General features: G+C 49.2%; 1 protein-coding gene across 4 annotated transcripts in view; it reads left to right on the forward strand.

The window, feature by feature from the left end:
* UBE2F (ubiquitin conjugating enzyme E2 F (putative)) overlaps nucleotides 1–23,457 on the forward strand; it is a 55,054-nt gene that overhangs the window by 25,296 nt on the left and 6,301 nt on the right. For all 4 annotated transcript variants that reach the window (XR_005218820.1, XM_037849792.1, XM_037849794.1 and 1 more), the window contains exons 5-9: nucleotides 8,867–8,934; nucleotides 11,209–11,279; nucleotides 14,759–14,816; nucleotides 21,006–21,038; nucleotides 23,224–23,286. Coding sequence is in view for 3 of the 4 variants with exons in the window: in XM_037849792.1 (XP_037705720.1) it covers nucleotides 8,867–8,934; nucleotides 11,209–11,279; nucleotides 14,759–14,816; nucleotides 21,006–21,038; nucleotides 23,224–23,286 (293 nt within the window). In the remaining variant the exon portion in view is untranslated. The remainder of the gene's footprint in view (nucleotides 1–8,866; nucleotides 8,935–11,208; nucleotides 11,280–14,758; nucleotides 14,817–21,005; nucleotides 21,039–23,223; nucleotides 23,287–23,457) is intronic.

Genomic DNA, 23,457 nt, shown 5'->3' on the forward strand with positions numbered 1-23,457 from the left:
TTGAAAAGAACAGAATGTTGCCTACTATTCATGAGGAACGGATGGCTATTTCTCTTTTTTCATGTGTGATGGAAATGTGATGTAAGCTCTTAAAGACACCTAGTTGCCTGCTGTAGTGGCGTCATCCAACTTGTTTTGTTAGGAAAACAATCCCAATCACTGCTGCTGTCTTTCTCCACCTGAGAACTCTGGCGATTTGATGCTGCTTTTATTCCCGTCCTTTCTGGTAGGGGACTCCTCCCGTGTCTGATCCATGGTCCTTACACTGAGGACTGCCCACCAGTAAAGATGCATAGAATGTGTACAAAATATTCAAAATGATGTGGTGTTGAAAGTTTCTTTTTTTTTGGACATTTTAAACAGTGGCCATCCCTCTTTCAGTTTCTTGTTCTATCTCATAGCACCTTTTATGTAGATAGGCTTTTTCTTTATCATTCTCAAAACTGATGTTTAGTGAAGTGCGGTATACGGGTAGTAAATCCACCCTTCTTAGGGGTGTGGTTCTCTGCACATCGATGACCCCGTACAGTTATGTCACCCTCGCCACAATCAAAACGTAGAATATTTCTGTCACCTTGGAGCGTTCCCTTGTACCCCTTGGTAGTCCATCTCCTCTCCCCACCCCCAACCCATTTCCTGGTAACCTGTATTCTAATTTCTGAGTCTGAATTTGCATATTCAGTTCTTTCATATCAGTGAGATCATACAATCTTTGTCTTCTTGTGTCTGGCTTATTTCACTCAACACGATGTCTTCATAGTTCATCCCTGTTGTCGCACTTTGTATTGGAACTTCATTCCTTTTTATAGCTGAATAATATGCCATTATATGATTGAAACACATTTTGTTTATCCATTCATCAGTTGATGAACACTTGGGTTGCTTCCACCTTTTGTGGAGAATGCTGCTGGGAACATTGGTGTACAGATATTGTCTGAGTTCCTACTTTCAGTTCTTTGGGTCATATACTTAGTAGTGGGATTGCTGGGTCATATGGTAATTCTATGCTTCACTTTCTGAGGAACTGCCGAACTGTTCTTGACAGCGGCAGTACCGTTTTACACTCCCACTGACAATGTACTAAGTCCCCCTATTTCTCAGCGTCCTTGCCGACCCGTGTTATTTTCCATTTTTAAAATAATAGCCGTTCCAGTGGGGCATGGGGGTTTGCATTTCTCTAACAGCCTAATGGCCAGTGATGTTCAGCATATTTGCATGTGTTATTGGTCTTTTGTTTATTCTTTGCAGAACTATCTATTCAGATTATTTGCCCATTTTAAAATTTGGGCTGCTTTTCTTTTTGTGGTTGAGTTGTAGGATTTCTTTATATAGAGGGATTTCTTTCCACTTTCTGATAATGTCCTTTGAGCACAAAAGTTTTTAATTTTGACAAGGGCCCATTTTTCTGTTTTTCTTTTGTTGCATAATTATGCTTTGGGTATAGAGTCTAAGAATCCATTGCCTTAATACAAGGTCCTGTATTGCTGACAGGGCGATGCAGGAATGAGACACGGACACAAAGCTAAGAGTTAAGGGAGCAGGGGGCCCACTCGCCTCTAGGGCAAATGGACGCCAATGCATTTTTGCTCCAGCTATTTATTAGAGCAGATCACGTGCATATGCTAAAGATCCTTGGGGTCAGGAGAGCCCACCAGATACCTACGTTTACATCAGGTGCGTACATCTTGTTTACATCAGGAACGTCATAGTCACAAGTTACATCAGGTGTATATCATAGTCACAAGACACATACATCAGGTGTATATCGTTATCATAGTCACAAGGCTCACATCTTTACAGGGCGGGCCTGCGTGGCATTCTGTGCAGGCCTGCGGCTCAGCGTTCTCAGCCACCACCCTAGATATGCCTCAGGCAGCATGGAAGACTCAGTTTCCCACATATCCCCCTTTTTATTTTAGCTGCTGGCCAGATCTATCTGCCACTTGGGCTCCGATCTGAGCTGGGCGTGGGCAACAAAGTAGCCACAGGGGCAGGAGACCTCCCTTAAGGGATGAGGGTTCAGACCCTCACAAAGCTGGGGGAGTGAGGTTCTGTGCCCCACCTCTGTTGGCCCCCAAGTTTTCTCCTGATGGCCCCTCTGCGACTGTGCCTGTCTTAGGTTGTTCCTTCCCTGAGGAATCTTACCCGTCTCTGGCTAACCAGCCATCCTCCGGGGCCATACAGGGTGATGTAACGGAGGGGCAACACCTCCCAAGAGGGTCAGCTCTGTCTCCTTGACAGCCCATGCCCCGTGGCCTTCATGCCCAACAATGGTTTGGACCCAGGCAGCCAAAATGAGGAGGGAAAACTGAACGAACTGTTTTTACTCACAGCAATAGCAACAAGAGCTTACACTGCTGCCATTAGATTAGAACCCGTCATGGGCAGCTTATCTTGTTGGACTTGTTTTTAAGCGTCCTGACATAATGTCTTTATCTGCCCCCAAGTTGGATATCGGGCTTCCCTAGTTCGGGGTGTTGGCCCAATCACTGTTGACTTTAGTGTCAGACGACCCTGGAACTGCATCACTGGTGGCTCGATGTCCCATAGGAATTTTCTTTTCTTTGCTGGGTTCATGGTACAGCTTCAGTCATCGAGCCGGTATCCATGGGAAGTGGTGCTCGTCCGTTACCTGGGGAAACACAAGCATAACCTCTTCCCCATGTTAATAAAGTAAGCATTGTCCATTCATTATACAGAATACTGGTGGTGTGACAAATCTGCCAAGCAGCCGTAAAAGCTGCAAATTTATTGGATGTAAATTTTTGTTTTATCTTGATTTGCTAAAGGGATGGAAAAGAAGCAGTTGACACTCTGTATATTAGTTAACATTTTCCATCTCCCTTTAGCCTCGATTCTATTCCAAGCTTTTAACCACCACCACCACCACCACCAAACTTGTTCAATGTTCAGATCATCATCAATGGTAGAATAAATGTCCAATTGATATGTTTACATCACTTTGTCGATTATTAACAGCCTGTATTTTAACATATTCCATTTACCAAGTCTTAAATTGATTAGCATCTTGGCCAGGAGGCACTTTCTCAGTAACCGTGACCGGGAAAGCAACAGGATTACTCATAGCCTCTAAATTTCCACGCCGTTTCACCTCCGCAAGACCCTGCTGAACGCCCGACAAACCGGCGGGCCTGTTCAGCGGAGCGCCGCCAGGCGCAGGAAGAGGAGGGGGGGGAAAGGCGGAGGCCATTTCCCACAGCAAGGCGCAGAAAGAGGTCTGGGAAAAGAACAAAAAACCTGAGATTTCACTGGATCTTTTTTACCCTTATCATCGTCAGAAAGAGGATTGGGACCAGTATCGTCATCAGACTCATGTTGTTCCTCATCATTCTGAGCCCCCAAAGCTTCAAGAACAGACTCAACCAAAGACCATGTCCAAAATCTGTGATTTCCCTACCTTAACGCCACTGGCCCGCAGCCGCTGCCGTAAGAGGGAAATATAGGAAACCTATTTATTGTATCCTTCAGCATTACCCATTACCCTGCTTAATGCTCGGGGTTGTTCTACATAGGAACGCAAACGCGCGGCCGCTACCTCCCCCCGAGTTCCAGCGCCGCTGTACCTCCTTCCTTCAAGCGATTCTTCCGTCAGGAACCAGGTCCGGTTCTTAAGTCCCTGTTCGGGCGCCACTTATTGCTGCCAGGGCGACGCAGGAATGAGACATGGACACAAAGCTAAGAGTTAAGGGAGCAGGGGGCCCACTGCCTCTAGGGTGAGTGGACCCCAATGCATTTTTGCTCCAGCTATTTGTTAGAGCAGATCACGTGCATATGCTAAAGATCCTTGGGGTCAGGAGAGCCCACCAGATACCTACGTTTACATCAGATGCATTTACATCAGGTGCGTACATCTTGTTTACATCAGGAAGGTCATAGTCACAAGTTACATCAGGTGTATATCATAGTCACAAGACGCATGCATCAGGTGTATATCGTTATTGTAGTCACAAGGCTCACATCTTTCCAGGGCGGGCCTGCAGGGCATTCTATGCAAGCCTGCGGCTCAGCATTCTCAGCCACCACCCTAGATATGCCTCAGGCAGCATGGAAGACTCAGTTTCCCACAGTCCTGAAAATGTTCCCCCATGTTTTCTTCTAGGAGTTTGATAGTTTTAGGTCTTTGATCTATTTTGAGTTAAAGTTTTTTTTCCTCACTATAAAATTTTAGGAGTTCTTTACATATTCTGAATACAGGCGTCTTGCTCAGATCGTGGCGGGGGGGTGGTGTAAATATTTTTCCCACTCTATGATGTGTTGTTCCAATTTGCTAAAGCTGCCAAAATGCAGTGTACCAGAAGTGAGTTGGCTTTTATAAAGGGGATTTATTAGGTTACAGATTTACAGTTCTGAGGTCATAAAAGTGTCTAGACTAAGGCATCAACAAGAGGATACCTTAACTGAAGAAAGGCCAGTGGCGTCCAGAACCCCTGACAGCTGGGAAGGCACATGGGTGGCACCTGCTGGTTTCAGCTTCTGATTCCGGTGGCTTTCTCTTTAAGTGTCTGTGGATTCTCACTTCACTTCTCCAGGGCAAACTCTGGGCTTCATCTCTTATCTTAGCATCTCCAAATGTCTTTCTTTCTGCAGCTCCAAGTGTCTTGAGTTTCTGTCAGGTCTGAGGTGTCTCTTTCTCTCCTGAGCCCTCTTAAGGACTCCAGTAAACTAATTAAGACCCACCTTGTGTGGGCAGGGTCACATCTCCATGGAAATAATCTGATCAAAAGGTCCCACCCACAATAGGTTTGTCCCCACCAGATTGGATTAAAAGAGCACGGTTATTTATGGTGTACATAACAAATTCAAACCAGCATGTGTCTTTTCATTTTCTTAAGTGTCTTTCAGAGACTAGAAATTGTTAAATATAATGATATCCAGTTCATGATTTTTTTTCTTTGTAATGGGGTGGTAGGCAGAATAATAGTCCCCCATAGATGTCCATGTACTAATTCCTGGAATTTGTGAATATGTAGGCAGAGGGGAATTAAGATTGCTAATGGTGGACCTCAAAATAGGAATATTTTCCAGGATTATCTGGGTGGCCCCAGTGTAATCACAAGGGTCATTGAAAACGCAGGTCAGGGAAGGAGATGTGATGATGAAAGCAGGACAGAGTGATGCAGCATGAGCCCTTGACTGGCCATGGCTGCCTTTCAAGGTGGACAGAGGGGCCAGGAGCCGGGGAATGTGGGCAACCTCTGGAAGCTGGAATGGCCATGAAATGGATTCTCCCCTAGAGCCACCCAAAAGGATCTGCTGACACCTCTGTTTTAGTTCCAGGAGACCTGTTTTGGACTTCTGGCCTCTAGAAGATTATAAATTCATAATACTTACCTCACTGAGTTTGTTAGAGCAGCAATAGAAAACTAATATAAGGGATGGGGGGGTGACTTGGGTGTTCTTTTTTATTTTTATTTTTTATTCTTATTCTGATTCTTTCGGGTATAAGGAAAATGTTCGAGGATAGATTGGGTGATGAGTGCACAACTATATGATGGTACTGTGAACAGTTGATTGTACACCATGAATGATTGTATGGTATGTGAATATATCTCAGTAAAATTGAATTTAAAAAAAGGATTATAAGCAAAAAAAAAAAAAAAAAACTAATATAAGTAGTTTGTGCTTTTTATGTCCTGCCTAGGAAATCTTTGCTAAAGAAATAGAAATGTTTCTGCCTATTTTTTCTTTTAACTTGAAGTTTATAGTTTTAGATTTTACAATTAGGTCTGTGATCCATTTTGAGTTAATTTTTGGCTGTGGTCCTCGGTGAGGGTCTTGTTTCTTTTCCTCTCTTTGCATTTGGATGTCAGGCTGTCCAGCACTGTTGTTGGAGACGGTCTTTTCTTGTTGAATACCTGGGCGCCTTTGTTGATGTCACTGGACCACCTAGGTTGGGTCTGTCTCTGGGCTGTTTTCCGTTCCGTTGGTTTATTTGTCTATCCTAATACAGATGCCACTTGATTACTGTGGCTTTATGAGACATTTGAAATCCTGTCATGTGACTCCTTCAACTTTGTTCTACTTTTTCAAAATTATTTTGCTGTTTTACTTCCTTTGCTTTTCCATGTGCATTTTAGGCAGCCTGTCAGATTCCATTTTGATTGGCACTGCATTGAATCTGTTGTAGATCAGTTTGCCACCGGAAAGGTGAAATAGGAGGTGGGAAAGGAAAGCTGACATGACACCCCCCCCTCAAGTGCAGGGCCAAGAAGGCTCGTTTTAGGATAGAGGACATGTGGAAGCTGACCCTCTCGAGGGGGGTTTCTTAAGCCTGTGTCTGCCCTGCTCCCCATGGGAAGTCTTTGTTCTCCCGGGGATACCCCTAAGCGTCTGAAGACCCTGGTAAAGGCTCCTTGAAGGCAGGAGGAGGCTGTGGGCCCCAGCGCACAGGAGGCAGGAGGGTGATTCTTCTCACTGCATTGGTGGAGGTGGGGGCGGATCGGGGGATTGAGAGCCCAGTGTCAGGAACTTCCCCGCCCTGTGTTTTAAAAGCCAGTTATCCAAGAAGCTGGATATTTTCAACTTAACATTGACCTGTCCCAAGCTTGGAAATGGTGTCCTTTGCCATGGGGACGGTAGTGCAGTCATCCACGCTCTTAATCACCCTCTTTCTCCTAGTCCAGAGTCGGGCAGACCCTCTCCACCCTCCCCTAGAAAATGCAAGCCTGAGTGCCAGGTCCAGGAGGCCAAATCAGAGAATTCTTCAATGGGAATACTAATTGAGAAAATTATAGCAAATAAGAAATACTCTTAATTTAATCTCAGTCCATTCTGCTCTCCAGCTGCTTTTTAAATTGGACTGTGGAATTTTGGGGCAACTTCAGTAATAAACAGAATGGAACAGGTCAAAAAGAAGAAGAGGGGGAAGAGGTATTGGCTCAGAAGGAGATCATTTTCCTGAAAGCAGTTTATTCCATAAAATAGAAGAAAAATTAGAACTTGCCTCCTGTCTGTTTTCTGTGGGTTAAGAGAAAGCATAGTTCTAGTAATTAATTTATTAAATATAATCTTGCCTGGGACAGAGAATGTGGCAAAACCAAAGCCAAATTAGACCAAATAACATCTTTAAAACTGGTTGGCAATAGAGTTGAAACTGTATAATCAGTGAAATGGAAATCAAACTGGAGAAAAACTGTGGTCTGGAAGGATGGAATGACAGCCCTGGGGAGAGCTCGTGGCATCTGATCTGGGGATCGCAGTCGTTCCTTAAGAAAAGGCAAAGCAAACGCAGCAGTATCACCGAAACATGATGGTAACCACCCTAGAAATCAAACATGCGATTGGAGCTACAGTGTGTACTGAATGGTTTCCTTAACCTTGGATTTCTGAGCCATGGTGGTTAGTACCAGAATGTGAGGCTAAAGTCTACAGAGTCGCTGGGAACGAGAATGTTCTCTGAGTGTTTTATACCTAACATGCCACTTGCTTGAAAAGTTCTCATAACTGGAGTTTAAAATTTTTCCAAACAAGTCTCTTCCACAGACTTTATACTGACACAAATCCAAGTGTATACATAAGAATTAGAAATATACATATCAGATCTGTGGGGAAAAGGATAAAATAGTAAATGCTGGGGGGGAGGGGTTGCAGTTAGGAAAGATAGACCCCCTTATTCCTATAATAAAGAAAGTTCTAGATGAATGACTAAATTGATTAAATGTATTATGTAATACACTAAAATTACTAGAATCGAATCTTGATTGGAAAAGAATATTTAAGCATGATATCAAATTTTAAAACCACAAAGAAAGGTTGTTTAAAAATGAAAAACTTGGTTTTTCAGAAATAGCAAAGTCAAAAAGCAAAGAGCACACTAAGAAAGATTACTTGCAGCATATATATAGAGAGAGAGACAGGTTCATTTTCTTAAGACTTTAACTGCTGGATGACAAATATTGGTACTATCTTAAAACCCTTAAAGGAAAAATATACTTCTTGCTGCGATGATTTGTTTGAAGCTAACAACTCCCTATTAAATGTTCATTCCATATAAAAATGAAGGAAGCAAAAAATAATATACCTGATGGGTTCATGATGATGGATATATTGGGGGGAATTGAACTTTCATTTTAAAGATGCTGTGATTGTGTGAACACTTAAAGAATTTAATTCATTCGCGGCTTTTCTGGGCCAGCAGCACAGTCGGGGCAGCCGGTACCTCGCCGTGGGGTCTGCACCGTGGCCCGACCCTGGACCTCCTGCACACCCCCCAGCCCCCGTTTCCGGAGGGCCTGCCCTCTCCCGAAGGCCGTGCCGAGCCCTCCTTCAGCCGCTCATTCCGCAAATGCAGGCCATGCACGGTTGCTGAGGCGGCAGTTTTCGTCTGCTCGGTTTGCCTCCGTGTCCCCCAGGGCCCAGGACAGTGTCTGCAGAGCGTGTGCTCAGTGAAGGTGTGCCAGGCCCCTCTGTCGGCCTCCCGCGTGGAACCCCCCTTCCCGCCTGAGGCCAGCCGTGGGTGGACGAGCTCAGCACATCCACGGGGAGATTACAAGTGCTGAGACCTTGCAAGGGGGTCTCCTGGGGGCCGCCTGGGACGTGGCGGTGGGAGGGCGCTGGAGGCTGCCTTAGGTCACGGGGTCCAGGGCGGGTGGGAGCAACTGTAGGGTGAGAAGGACCCGGCAGAGGACAGCGGGGAGGGGACAGCAGGGGCCAGCCCTTCGGGGGTTCAGGGGCGGGACTCACTTGGCCGCGCGCGTGTCTGGTGAGGGGACGGAGGAGCGCCGAGTCCCGTTTTCTGACCTCCGAGGTCTGTATTTGCCATTTCCTAACACAGTGTTTGCTTTTGTTTCCCCTTTTTTTTCTTTTAATTTAAAGGATATTTTTGTTTTGTTCTGTTTTTTGATAGATGAGGGTTACTACCAGGGTGGAAAATTTCAGTTTGAAACTGAAGTTCCTGATGCGTACAACATGGTGGTGAGTAGACGGCGTTTAGCTTCTTGTTTTCCGTCTTGGGGTGCGCAGCCCCCACAGCAGTGGGCTCCAGGCTGCACCACAGGCAGCCAGCCTCCCCACTCCCCACCCACTCGCTCGTGGGGTGAGCACTGAGCTGCTGATGTTTCCGTGCTTTATGTCAACCATCACAGGATTTAGAGCTTACTAGAGAAATTCAGTGATTCAGCAAATACTCCACGAGTCCCAGGGGCTGGGCGCTTTGCTCGGGACACAGCTGTGCTGGGCGAGTACATGGGTTCGGTGGGGACAGCTGGCCCCAGGCTAGCACCCTTACTGTGAGCTGCCTGCGGATTTTATAGACGTAGTGTTTGTTAAATTGTGGCTCTGATGAATAAGGATTTTGTTTAATACTGTATTTGTTTATAGTATAACACCAAAATTGCAGAAGTCTCTAAAATGTGTATTTTTGAAGTTCAGAAAAGAATAATGACTTCATTTTAAACTTAACTTACACCCACAGCTGCATTTTATTCCCTCCAAGACCCTTCTTGGTGATGATTATACCAAATAGGATCCCATTCTGTCTTTGCTTTTGAGGAGCTTGCAAACCATTTAGGGAGATGAAAAGTAAAGTCCAGCAGGTTGAATGTGTGGGGGATAAAAGCGGTAAACAGCAGGCAGTAGTGATACCAAAAAATGATAGGAATTTAGAGCAGGAAAAGAGACAACCCCTTTGGGGAAGTGGTTGGGGCCAGTGAAGGTCTGAGGGAGAAGCAGCATTTGCGTTGTCCTGCCTTTGGTTTGGCACAGACCCCCGAGTGTGTCCAGGTGGCATCCCCACCTGAGCGAGTGTGGAGAAAGACCCCACAACAGGTGTGAGGTGCATCACCTGGACTAGCTTGAATGAAGAATAGGATGGGGGGGGGTGGTGAGAAAATGGGAAAACTCAGACTTGGGAGCATTTTCTATTTGGTAGTGAGAACCCACTGGAGATTTTGAACAGCTCCACACATGCCTGTGGGGGCTGGGTGGTGTGGGGGGGGCTTGCCTGTGCTTCAGGAGACCGCAGTGCTGTCTGGACTGTGGGGGGTGGGCTACGGAGAGGCCTTGTATTTTTTCTCTGCTTTTTTCTAACCTTTCCAGGCCTATCAAATGGTAAAGAAAAATCTGATGGTGCTAAAATTGTCTCATTAACCTGAAGATGTGGGTGTTGGGGACAACAGGTGCCCCATTATTTTGCCTGCGGTAATTGTGCGCTCCTCCACCCCCACCACCACCATGCGAGAACCTAACAGTTGCAACATATTTTTGCTTGAGGCCAACCTTTTTCTGTGGAAATTGGCCTTCACTGGCTTACTACATTAAAAGTTCTTTTTGAAATTAATTGATGGGTTTGAGGAAGGGTTAGAAAGCCAAGGGCTAAAAACAAAAGAAGTGTGATTTTAAATTTTTCTAAAATGCATATTTCCCTGGTTGAACTTGCCATCCATCCACCCAGCTAGCCATGAGACTGTCCCTATTTTCCAAATCATAAATTAAGAAACCTGACTTGACTGGACACTGCGGTGCTGTCTTGGGTGAGAGGCAGCTTGAGAGAGTTGGTTTAAGTTCAGATATTTAGAATTGGGGCTATTTGAAGAGTTTCTGGAGAAACAACCAGGCATTCAATATCTTAAATTCCAAACTTCAGTGATATCTAGACCTCTGCCATCTCTTTGGGTTGCTCATCAATCCGTGGTGAGTTGGTGACATTGTCCTTTCGGAGAAGTACTGAGTTGTTGGAAGGAAAGGTATTTAGGGGAAAATTTAGCATAAGTTGAGATAGTTTTCATATAAGCCACAGGAAATCAGAAAACAGTACGTTGTTTTAGGGATTTAAGGCGTCCTTCAGTAGCAGTTTCTTGTTCCCACTATACGAAAAACCTCAGGAAGGAATGGGTATTCACGGAGAGTTCCTGTGTGCCCGGTGCTTCCTCTCTCCTAGCAGCAGCCCAGGGCAGGTCAGGGCGGGCGCCAGGCACTGCCCATCTGCCCCGTGCCTGCAGGTTAAGGGCCATTTGTGGGCACGCTACGGGTGTTCTCATCAGCCAGGCTGGCAGTGGTGCATCACTGTGAAAGCACACTCCTGTGGGTGTGGTGTGAGCCGACATTCGAGTGTGAAACGTGCCGGCCAATCAGACTTGATGCTCAGTTAGCAACGAAGCAAGGGAACGGTGTGCATGCTGGTGCGGGGACCGTGGGCACACTGCCAGGGCTGAGAGATGGCCGAGTGACCTCCTCCTCCGTGTCTTGCAGCCTCCCAAAGTAAAGTGCTTGACCAGAGTCTGGCACCCCAACATCACAGAGACGGGGGAGATATGTCTAAGGTAGGTTCCTCTCCTTCCCTGTCTTCTGCATTTGTGTGTTGTGTGCTTGCATGTGGGACTTTTTAAAATGTCACCTCCTATGAGAGAAGGTTTGGGCAAAGGACACCTCAGGCTTTGGGGAACTGCAGTAGCTAAGAGGGGATTATAAAGAATACAGAAAAAGGTATGGGCGCAGGCCCAGGAACACCCTACGCACTTGGATTTAAGATGCCCTCTGTTGACCAAACCAGCCCTGCTGCCCAGAGGAATCACACCAGGGCCTGAAGAGTAGGGACCAGGTGCTGGGACTGAGTCTGTGGCTGGCTGCAGGAGGCTGGGCCTGGGGGCTGGGCACTGGGGACTGGCTGCTGGGGGCCAGGTGCTGGGTGCTGGCCTGTGTCTGGCTGCAGGGGGCTGGGCCTGGGGGCTGGGCACTGAGGACTGGCTGCTGGGGGCCAGGTGCTGGGTGCTGGCCTGTGGCTGGCTGCAGGGGGCTGGGCCTGTGGGCTGGGCACTGGGGACTGGCTGCCAGGGGCCAGGTGCTGGGTGCTGGCCTGTGGCTGGCTGCAGGGGGCTGGGCCTGTGGGCTGGGCACTGGGGACTGGCTGCTGAGGGCCAAGTGCTGGGTGCTCTCCTGTGGCTGGCTGCAGAGGGCTAGGCACTAGGCACTGGGGACTGGCTGCTGGGGGCCAGGTGCTGGGTGCTGGCCTGTGTCTGGCTGCAGGGGGCTGGGCCTGGGGGCTGAGCACTGGGGACTGGCTGCTGGGGGCCAGGTGCTGGGTGCTGGCCTGTGGCTGGCTGCAGGGGGCTGGGCCTGTGGGCTGGGCACTGGGGACTGGCTGCCAGGGGCCAGGTGCTGGGTGCTGGCCTGTGGCTGGCTGCAGGGGGCTGGGCCTGTGGGCTGGGCACTGGGGACTGGCTGCTGAGGGCCAAGTGCTGGGTGCTCTCCTGTGGCTGGCTGCGGAGGGCTAGGCACTAGGCACTGGGGACTGGCTGCTGGGGGCCAGGTGCTGGGTGCTGGCCTGTGGCTGGCTGCAGGGGGCTGGGCCTGGGGGCTGGGCACTGAGGACTGGCTGCTGGGGGCCAGGTGCTGGGTGCTGGCCTGTGGCTGGCTGCAGGGGGCTGGGCACTGGGGACTGCCTGCCGGGGGCCAGGTGCTGGGTGCTGGCCTCTGGCTGGCTGCAGGGGGCTGGGCGCTAGGCACTGGGGCCTGCGGCTTAGACGTAGAACCAAGAAGGGGACTGATGCCAGAGCCCGTCCAGGCAACTAACATCAGTGCCTCAAGGGAGAAAGCAACAGACACAGAACAACAAAGCTCAAATGCTAAATTTACTTTAATAATCCACACACCTCAGTCCTCTGCCTCAGAGACCAGCAACCTCAAGAAGTCGGCAGCCCCCAGTGCCCAGCCCCCAGCAGCTTTGTGACCTGGGCGAGTCATTTAACCTGCAGGTGGCTCACACAGCTGTGGTGTGGGCACTAGGCATTAGAAGACCCCCTTCCTTCCCACATGAAACACTGTGGTCTGACCGTCCTCAGGCCCAGCCTGTTCCCCTTTCCTCCACTCTCCTCCTCCCTGTAAAGTCCAGTCTCCTTTGAAACGGGACGTCAAGCCCTGCTCCTAACGTTACACATTCGAATACCAAGAGCACTTTTCCTTTTTAAAAGTGCAATTAGTATCTGTTTTCCATTTTATTTTTCTATATACTGCTCCCTTTTCATATCAGCTTCATTTTTTAAAGTTAAAAATACTTATAAAAATTTTTGTAAGAGTGTACCTTTTTTAAAGTATCTGTCCTTTAAAGTTTTGGAATTTTTAAAATCTGATATCCTTAGTCTTAAGTTGTAGGTGGGATCTGGCTCACCTGGTGCCTCCTGGCTTCCCCAGTGTCCGTGGGACACAGCGGCCCTCAGATTCAGTCCTGCACCCTCGCAGTTCCCCCACACAATCAGAATAAGTTGGTCTGGAGCAGGTATTCCTTGTCATGTGTGTTGTCTTCTAGAAATTCAGATCACTAACAAAGTATGACAGGAATATCAGGTGGTAGTTAATACAAAAGCCAGGAACCTTAAAGAAAGATATTAATAAATTTGACCACATTAAAACTAAAAGATGTTCTAGAAACATATAATATGGGACTAGAAAATATCCATGGGCTAGTATCCATAGTATGTAAATAGTTCTTACAAATCAATATGAAAAAACTGTACACAGTCTCTGGAAAAATGAGCCTAGACTGCAAATAGGTAAGACATAAAAGAAGAAATACTTGTGCGCAGAGGTGTGCAGTCTCGTTGGTAATCACGGAAAGGCGCACAAGAACGAGGCACTGCGCACACCTTTCGGATTCGTTTCCTCTGATCACCCAGCTAAAAGTTCAGGGTAAACTTGAATGGTCAGTTTAATGTTGGTTATATTTATTCTAACTGATCCTTTTAGAAAATTAAGATTATAGCTTTGGTTTGAATTCTATATATTTTTGTTTTTCTCCTGATCTAAATTAACTTGTATGAATTTGGACACAGATTCAAAATTTTTTTCACAGGTAACAATTATGGCCTTTAAAGCCTGATTTTAAAATGCAAACTTAGGAAATGTTGTGTGCAAATGAGAACAACAGCATGATATAATTCAGTTTGCAAAAAATAATTTCATCACAGAAGGAATCCTGGCATAATTCCATATACTGTTATTTTTCCAAGTGTGGAATACTCATTTATAAAGAGCATATACGATGCATGTTTACACAGACTGCAGTGGAGGCGGCATGCGTGCACCAGGGCAAGACACAAGGTTCCCAGAACCCTTGAGCTGGTGCCTCCCGTGGTCCACCCCACCCGAGAGGTAGCCACCACCCAGAGCCTCAGGTTACTCTGCCTTATCCTTAAGTTTTCCCTTTTGAGCTTTTTAAAAACCAGCTACGAAAATGCCATGTTCAAGAGCTCACAGCACTGGGTGGGGATGCAGGCCCTGGGTGAGCTGCTGGCTGGAAGGACCTGCCCTTCCTGGGTGCCTAATGTCAGGACGCCCCTTCTCTGTGCCTCGGTTTCTTTGTCCCTGAAATGGGGTAGATGGCACCACCTTCTCACCAGCTCACGTGGGAGCGAAAGGAGCTTGATGCCCAACACACAAGTATGGAGCCTAAGTGCCAGTTCTTGAGGTGTTTGTGACCATCAACATTTTTCTGGATGTTAAATTAACGAATGTTCTTCCAGTGTTGTATGTTGAACAAGCTCTTCTCTGCTTAAAACTTCCACGTCCTTGTGGGTTAAAGATCTATGTGTACAATAAATAAAAATAACAAGGCATTATAATTGAATTTGTGTTTAGCCTAGAAAAGTCCTTCTTAAGCAAGACAATAAACTGAGAAGCCCAACAGGAGGGCATGGGCTACCTGCAAAGTAAATCTGTGTGGCACAAACAAAGCCCAAAGACAGACTGGGAGAAGGGGTGGCCCTGCTGCCCCATGCCTAACTGCCGTGCGCCTCTGTCGTTTCAGTTTACTGCGCGAACACTCGATCGACGGCACCGGCTGGGCTCCCACGCGGACGCTGAAGGTAGGGTGGCACCTTCCCATCCGGTTTCCACCTGCTCTCCCCGCCTGCGAGCCAGCACTTGCCTGCTCGGCTCCTCTGCCCCTTTCTCTTCCTGGGGTGGTTAGATCGTCTCCCTCCTCGGCCCTTTGCCCTGGGTGCTGCAGAGAATTGGCAGTTTCTCTTCAGTCTCCCCCAGCCTCTTCCAGTCGTCTCAGTGTTTAAGAAGAGGGGAGCTGCCGAGAAGAGAAAGGGTGGGGTGACCTCTGTCCATTCTGAGTTAGCTGGACGGGGTCGGGGGACTGGAGACGCAGGATGCCTGAGGTAAGTCCTCGGGGGCACAGGAGGTGCCACAGGGATAAACGTGACCCCAATTGCTCCAGCAGCCTCGGCCTGAGCGGGGCCCTGGGCCTTCACAGGGCTTTTCTGCAGGGACAGCTGCGGGTTTTTCATGTGTCCTCGTCTTGTTACGAGCTCAAGCCAGTGTGTTTGGCTGCCTTCACTTGGTAGTCTGCACTTCTTGGTTTTTCACCCTTGTGTTTTTTTTGTTTTTTTTTGTCTTCATTTTATTGAGATATATTCACATACCACGCAGTCATACAAAACAAATTGTACATTCGATTGTTCACAGTACCATTACATAGTTGTACATTCATCACCTAAATCAATCCCTGACACCTTCATCAGCACACACACAGAAATAACAAGAATAATAATTAAAGTGAAAAAGAACAATTGAAGTAAAAAAGAACACTGGGTACCTTTGTCTGTTTGTTTCCTTCCCCTATTTTTCTACTCATCCATCCATAAACTAGACAAAGGGGAGTGTGGTCCTTATGGCTTTCCCAATCCCATTGTCACCCCTCATAAGCTACATTTTTATACAATTGTCTTCAAGATTCATGGGTTCTGGGTTGTAGTTTGATAGTTTCAGGTATCCACCACCAGCTACCCCAATTCTTTAGAATCACCCTTGTTTTTAACCGAGTAGGTGAAGTGGTTCCAGGTGATCCTGTCTTCCGCTCAGTCTTGTGCGGATATCTCCTTCCGGAGGAACGCTTGCCCGACCCATGGTTCTGAGGCAGCTCCGCCTGCCCGTCAGCACCACACAGCCCGGGACCTCAACATAAAGGAGCAGTCCCCGGACCCAGGCCCACCTTCCCCTGCCCATGTCCTGTCCGGGGTTGGCAGCTTCACCACATCACTAGACACCGAAGCGCACGTCCCACACGATGCGCCGTGGGGAGTGCCTGCTGCTGGCTGGGAGCAGGGACAGTCATCTTGTGCTGCGGTGCTTTAACCGCAACCCCCTTGTTCACCTTGGACATGTGTTCTTACAAAGTAGTTTTATTTTTTGTCAGGAAGGGCAGGCAGGAGGTAGGGCATTTTTAAGCTTTGATATGTATGACACTGTCAAGGATCCTAGTTTTTTAAACTTAAATGAGTCTCGCCTTCCAACATGTATGTTTTAGTGTAACTTCAGGAAGATATGCAAATGCTGCAAGGTTTGGAGCACCAAGGAACACACTATAATATCGGGAAGAGGAGCCTTCCCAAGGGGATTTCCGATTTCAGAGGGCGCAGTCACCCCCGCCCCATCACAGCCCTCCCATCCCGTTGCCCCCTGCCCGATTGCAGACTCCCCGTCCCGTTGCCCCCTGCCCCATCACAGCCCTCCCATCCCGTAGCCCCCTGCCCGATTGCAGACTCCCCGTCCCGTTGCCCCCTGCCCCATCACAGCCCTCCCATCCCGTTGCCCCCTGCCCGATTGCAGACTCCCCGTCCCGTTGCCCCCTGCCCCATCACAGCCCTCCCATCCCGTTGCCCCCTGCCCGATTGCAGACTCCCCGTCCCGTTGCCCCCTGCCCCATCACAGCCCTCCCATCCCGTTGCCCCCTGCCCGATTGCAGACTCCCCGTCCCGTTGCCCCCTGCCCCATCACAGCCCTCCCATCCCGTTGCCCCCTGCCCGATTGCAGACTCCCCGTCCCGTTGCCCCCTGCCCCATCACAGCCCTCCCATCCCGTTGCCCCCTGCCCGATTGCAGACTCCCCGTCCCGTTGCCCCCTGCCCCATCACAGCCCTCCCATCCCGTTGCCCCCTGCCCCATTGCAGACTCCCCGTCCCGTTGCCCCCTGCCCCATCACAGCCCTCCCATCCCGTTGCCCCCTGCCCCATTGCAGACTCCCCATCCCGTTGCCCCCTGCCGCATTGCAGACTCCCCGTCCTGTAGCCCCCTGCCCCATTGCAGACTCCGCGTCCCGTTGCCCCCTGCCTCATCACAGCCCTCCCATCCCATTGCCCCCTGCCCGATTGCAGACTCCCCGTCCCGTTGCCCCCTGCCCCATCACAGCCCTCCCATCCCGTTGCCCCCCTGCCCCATTGCAGACTCCCCATCCCGTTGCCCCCTGCCCCATTGCAGACTCCGCGTCCCGTTGCCCCCTGCCTCATCACAGCCCTCCCATCCCGTTGCCCCCTGCCCCATCGCAGACTCCCCGTCCCGTTGCCCCCTGCCCCATCACAGCCCTCCCATCCCGTTGCCCCCTGCCCCATCGCAGACTCCCCATCCCGTTGCCCCCTGCCCCATCACAGCCCTCCCATCCCGTTGCCCCCTGCCCCATCGCAGACTCCCTCTCCCGTAGCCCCCTGCCCCATCACAGCCCTCCCATCCCGTTGCCCCCTGCCCCATTGCAGACTCCCCGTCCCGTTGCCCCTTGCCTCATCACAGCCCTCCCATCCCGTTGCCCCCTGCCCCATCACAGCCCTCCCATCCCGTTGCCCCCCTGCCCCATTGCAGACTCCCCGTCCCGTTGCCCCCTGCCCTATCACAGCCCTCCCATCCTGTTGCCCCCTGCCCCATTGCAGACTCCCTCTCCCGTAGCCCCCTGCCCCATTGCAGACTCCCCGTCCCGTTGCCCCTTGCCTCATCACAGCCCTCCCATCCCGTTGCCCCCTGCCCGATTGCAGACTCCCCATCCTGTTGCCCCCTGCCCCATTGCAGACTCCCCGTCTCGTTGCCCCCTGCCCCATTTTCTGACCTGCCTGGCTCCCAGAGGCCTAGATGGGCTGCTTTTCCCGACTTCAGGTTTTGCCCTCTTTTGTAGCCACATTCGTGTGTTTCACAGACACCTGTGGAGGGAGTGGCATCTGCAGGCCCTGGATCGGGTCCGGGGAGACCATGCTGGGCACGGTTGCGTTCTCTGCCCTTGCAGAGCTCACATTTTTCTTTGTTGGTAGTTGATGAAGTTGGTAGTTGATGAAGTTTCTTTGGGTCAGATTTATAGTTTAACAGCAATTTTACTCACTTCTTGAGTTATTTAAAAATCGATAAAGTAGAGTGATTTTGAGGTGTCTTTCCTGAGTGGAGCCCGTTCGTTCCTTGAAATTGTCTAGCCTCTGGGACATCACGTGGCGTGGACTATGGCATTCACATATGACTGCAGGCTGCTTCTCTCCTGGTGCCAGGTCCTGGTGGAGGCCCGCAGCCTCACTCCCACAGAGCTCACACTGCCAATGAATTTTGCATTTTGTTGTAGAGTCTGTGTCTTCACCTCTTCAATAAACTCACTACCTTTATTCTGTTCAGTCTTGTCCAAGTGGGTAATAAATGTTGATTCTAAATTTAGGTTGTTGATCAGAAAGACCCTTTATTGTCCAGAGGAAATGATGATTCCTTTTCACATAGGCAGTTTTGCTCCTGTTCAGATTGCTGTGATTGAAGTCTAGTATCAACAGTTCTCTAAGTGCGGGGAAGGGCCCCTCAGCAAAGCCAGCCCCCCAAGGACAGAGCCCCTGAGCACCAAAGCCCAGGGCCTGACTCTCCCACAGCCGGCCCCAGAGGGGTCTCGGGGACGGACCAGGAGGTCAGACCCGAGGCGGGAGGCCTTCCTGTCGGGCTCAGCCATGTTAACCTGAATTCTTTTGCGTCACTCTGGCAACCTGACAAGATGAGGAACAGGGACCTCAGGTGTTCTCTCCTTGTACTCTGTGAGCTCGTGTTGCGTGCTGGGAGGGAAGGCCATAGGCTCAGGGAGGCGGACAGTGTTGTGTGAGGGACACGGACTCTGGGGCTCTGATACTTGCAGTGTGACGTTGGATTAGTAACTTAGGCTGCCTCTCTGTGCCTCAGTTTCCTCGTCTGTAAAATGGGATTGCTGATAGTACCTTGGCATAAAGAGGACCCAGGCCCTCTTTCCCAGTGACCGTGGCCTCTGTCTCTGGGGTGGACAGTCTTGCAGGTCAGTCTCAAAGGACTGTCCAGGCCCACTGCACCTGCTCCTTCTTCCTTTTTTAGGAATCACGGTTTTCCACAGATGGGAAATTGGGCTCAGTCATGCGTCAATTATGAACGTTGTTTTAATTAAAACCACCTGTAAGTCTCTGTATCTGTCAGCTGCACAAAAGCTAATGATGGCTAGTAACGGAGACACTGGCATGGATCGTCCCTCGGGGACCGCAGCTATGCCTCAGTGGGACTGGATGGGCCTTGGGCTCTGCCCCATACGTGTGGCCTGGGCTTCTTTCCCTCTGAGCCATTGCAGGGTAACCCTGGGTCTGCCTTTTGAAATGACTTCTGCAGAAAACTAACCTTCTCCAGCACATGCTGACGTGACTAGCTCTTCTCAGAGGCCGGCCTTGTTCCTGCTTCCCACCTCTTGGCAGGGAAAGGAGGCCGTCACAGCATCAGTGCTGCAGGAGGAAACCGAGGCCCAGACAGGTGGCACCAAATCATGCTGCAGCCCTGCAGGTGCCCGCACTGAGCAGGGGCCAGGTCTGCCATCCTAACACCACCCGGTGAGCCGCTGCCAGCGAAGGGTGGGCTCGTGGCCCTTGTGGTTGCTCAGTTCTGGGGACACAACCACAAATTATGGTGTATGGACCTCTCCCCGAGGCCAGACAGGACCATCAGGTGCTGGGTAGCACCGAGGAGGCACTAAGGGGACCAGCACAGAAAAGGGGTTTTTGACACAGTTGCACACTCAGTGGACACTGAAGACCGGTGTGCAGTTGTCCTATGGTTCCCAAGTGTGGCCTGGCCCCTGACAATGTGGCCCGTGCGTCTCCTTGGAGCCCCTTGCTGCACCCTGCTTTTGCCCCCCTTTCAGGACTCAGCTCTGTGCATGTGGTGCCCTCTATCTGGTTGGATCCCACTCGCCCTCCTAGCCCCCACCCACATGGCTGTCCCCACTTCATTGGGGGAGGGTCCTCTTTGGCAACACACTTCAAATGATGACCTTTCACCTGCTGACACACACCCGTCTGTCCCCCTCCACCAGATTGAGGGCCCATCATCACCGCCAACACCAGCTCTGAACCCTGCTCACAACGAGAGGTCAGGGAGGCTTGGATGGATAGATGGATGGATGGATGGGTGGATGGACGGATGGGTAGGTGGGTGATTGGATGGATGGATGGATAGGTGGGTGGGTGGTGGATGGATGAGTGGGTGGGTAGGTGGGTGGATGGATGGATGGATGGTGATGGGCTGCTGGATAAATGAGAAGAAGCAGAAAAGGGCATTTACAATTGCCAAATAGCAGAGCGTGTGACACAAGAATGTGAGAACAGTTCTAAAAAAGGCAAGACTCTTAAACTGATTAAGAGGAGACCAAGAAAGAATTTGTGCTTGCATCACAAATCATGTTAGTTCAGATAAGAACAAAATGGTGTTTAATCTTATTTTAATGGAAGTCTCTGATCCTTGAAAATGTTAGTCTCCCTGATTCTTGAAGTAACTTTATAGTAAAATTATTAAGACGGCCCAGTGGGCTAATGAGTAATTAGCCTGTTATCCCCAAGAGATAGTAGATGCCGAAAAGAACAGATTTTGTTTTAAAGATGACTTCAGAAGTCTGAACCATATCAGACGATGACAGGTAAACAGCTGGTTTAAGATGAAGCTGCAGCATGCCGACGGTGGCTTGTGGGTTCTTGGGGCACGGTGCGGGGCTGGTGGGTCCTCGTCTCACTTGGGGGGGGGGCATTTATGTTCTCTTTGATTGCATAGTCACTACTTGTCATTAGTCATCTCTTTGAACTTCCCAGAGTTTGTTGTTGTATTTGAAGTGGGTGATTTTAAATTTCTGTCTTGAGAAAAACAAAGCACGCTGAAGATGAGTTTTGATGTGTATTATATATTTCTTAGTCATGGATTTAAAATGCTTTAAGTGCACAGGCGCCTGAAACTTGTTTTCTGTTTTCTTATTCATTTCAGGATGTGGTTTGGGGATTAAACTCTTTATTTACTGTAAGTATTTTGATCAGAATTCCAAGTTTTTCTCAATTCCCCTGACTGCTGGTTTTAAACATCAAAGATAGCACAAGGGGGTTAAGTGAAAAACAACCCCTTGCACATACTTCTCTCTCTTGCTGCTGCTCGTTTATGAGTCAGAAGTAGAGCACTCAGATGGGAGCTGAAGAGGGTGTTGGGGAGCAGTTGGGGGCTGTGGGGTGTGGGGTGGGAGTGGAGCCGTCTTGGTGTGAAAATCAAGAATGGCCCACTGGAGCCTGCTGGCCTGGCTCTCTGCCTTCTGGGGTCCCCGGGCCCGATGGTCCACCTTCACCTCCTTTGCATGGAGTGGCCTGGCCTCTGTCTGTCCCTAGGGTCCTGCCACCTGCCTGATCAGCAGCCCCTTTGCTCTCAGGTATCCTGGTTTGGGTGCGTCATCACATGGTCACCTAAGGCTTTTGCTGACCACAGCCCTGGAGTGCTGTCTTACTTTCAGCGATGAGCTGCTGAAGTCTGCTATTCTCAGAACGAAAGCAGATCTCAGGCAGTGGCTGAAGGGGGAGCAGCTGCATGCTATCATTTGCACTTTTACATAATGCTGTTTGTTCCTTTGAGTTTCTACTTTTTGTTTCATAAAAACCGTAAAGGAAAGAAACAAGTCCTCTGTCTTTGAAAAAAAATAACATTGTTTTGCTACATGTAGAAAAATCTAAGATTCCCCTATGAGAATGAATAAGCCCACCTTGGACCGTCCGGCTGTCTCGGGCAACTTCCTAGGATCCGGCATCCAGACCCCCTCAAGGCCTGTATCCATGTGGGACGTCACTGAATGTGGAGACAGTAGACACTCCTGCTCCAGACACACGCGTGGCCACCTGGGGTGGTCATCTCTGCATTTCCTCACCCCAACATTTAGGGCACCACCCTGGGAGACAGCAGAGAGCACAGCCTCACAGCTGAGCCACACACCCCTGCCTGCCTTTTGCCAAATAGGGACTTGTCACTTGATGCTCCCTGGTGAGCTCCTGTAACAAGCAGACCCCCCACCCTCACCCCAAACTCTTCTCAGGCCTGTCAGGGTCTTCCTTAATCCCTGTGGGAGGCCAATACCTGATGAGACCCAGGCTCCAGCCATCCAGACAGTTGTCTGCTGCATAGGTGGTTTTGTCACAGTCCTGCCATTGGCCTCTTTGGTGAAGTAGAGCCTCGAAGGCCGAGCGCCTCGTGGTTATGTGTGGTGGCAGTGCTGCTACTCTCCATGTTCAGCTTTGGGTGAAGAGGCCAAAAGGGACAGGGTCTGCTCAGGACCCCGTTTCCATCAGCAACCAAACAGGTCCTTTCCGGAACCATCAGTTCTTCCACAGGTTCTGTAGTCCGTGAAATTGTTTCCGTTGACAACCTGCTCTACAGCTATTTGAGGGCAACTGGAGCTGGAGAGCCCACCTCCCTAACCACCCCAAACCTCCTAAATTTTGAAGAGGCAATCAAAATTATAAATTAAGACTGTGATGATTCCTCCAACCAATATATCCATTGTAGGTCAAATACATGGTAAAGAAGATAAGAGATTTTGCATGACTGGCATCTTTATACTTCACTGGGTACCTCAGATAATGTGTACTTGACATTTTTGCCAACTTGAGTCCAACTTTATATTATAACTAAACAATTGTAGAGACTTGTGATGATCTTTGCTGTATTTCCCAGCGTCCCAGGGTGTGCCGACTGCACTCCACTGGGACGCAGACGTCGGCTCCACGGGGCACAAAGGGGCTGCTGTGGCACCACTTACAAAGGCAGGGTTGTTAGCCACAAAATAAAGTAAGATAGGAAAATGGATTTTTTATGAAGAAAGAATGAGAGTTTTATTTGGAAATGCCAATAATGAGGGTGGTTTCATTCTCCAGTTATCAACAATAGCTTGAGAAATTGTGACTCCTCCATTTTCACCAAACCTTTGATAATTACATATGAATGTGGCCCTGACTTCATTCAGTCAGCATTAAATCATCATTAAAAAAAACCCACACAGTGGTTCTCTGGCATCCAAAAACCTCTTGTTCCTGGTGGGATTTCCCAGTTCTCCAGGTGTTTCTACCATTTGCTAATTAGATTTCTGTTGCATGCCTCATAAAATGAAGATTTATGACTCAGAAAAACGGATTCTTTCCATTGTTAACTTTGAATTTCTCTCTTTTTTAAGGACCTTTTGAATTTTGATGATCCACTGAATATTGAAGCTGCAGAACATCATTTGCGGGACAAGGTGAGTTGGTAGCAGACTCATTCTAGGCTGATGCATTTGGTAAAAAGATTGTTACTTTCTCAGGATTGGATGAGGAAGAAATCACAAATGCTGGGATGCAGGACTGGAATTTAAACAGTTTACAAATTACCTGTAATAAATGTGAGCAGTCACAGAGTAGATTTACCTGAG

The sequence above is a fragment of the Choloepus didactylus genome, chromosome 9 (genome assembly GCF_015220235.1).
Source record: "Choloepus didactylus isolate mChoDid1 chromosome 9, mChoDid1.pri, whole genome shotgun sequence".
NCBI classification, from domain to species: Eukaryota; Metazoa; Chordata; class Mammalia; order Pilosa; family Megalonychidae; genus Choloepus; species Choloepus didactylus.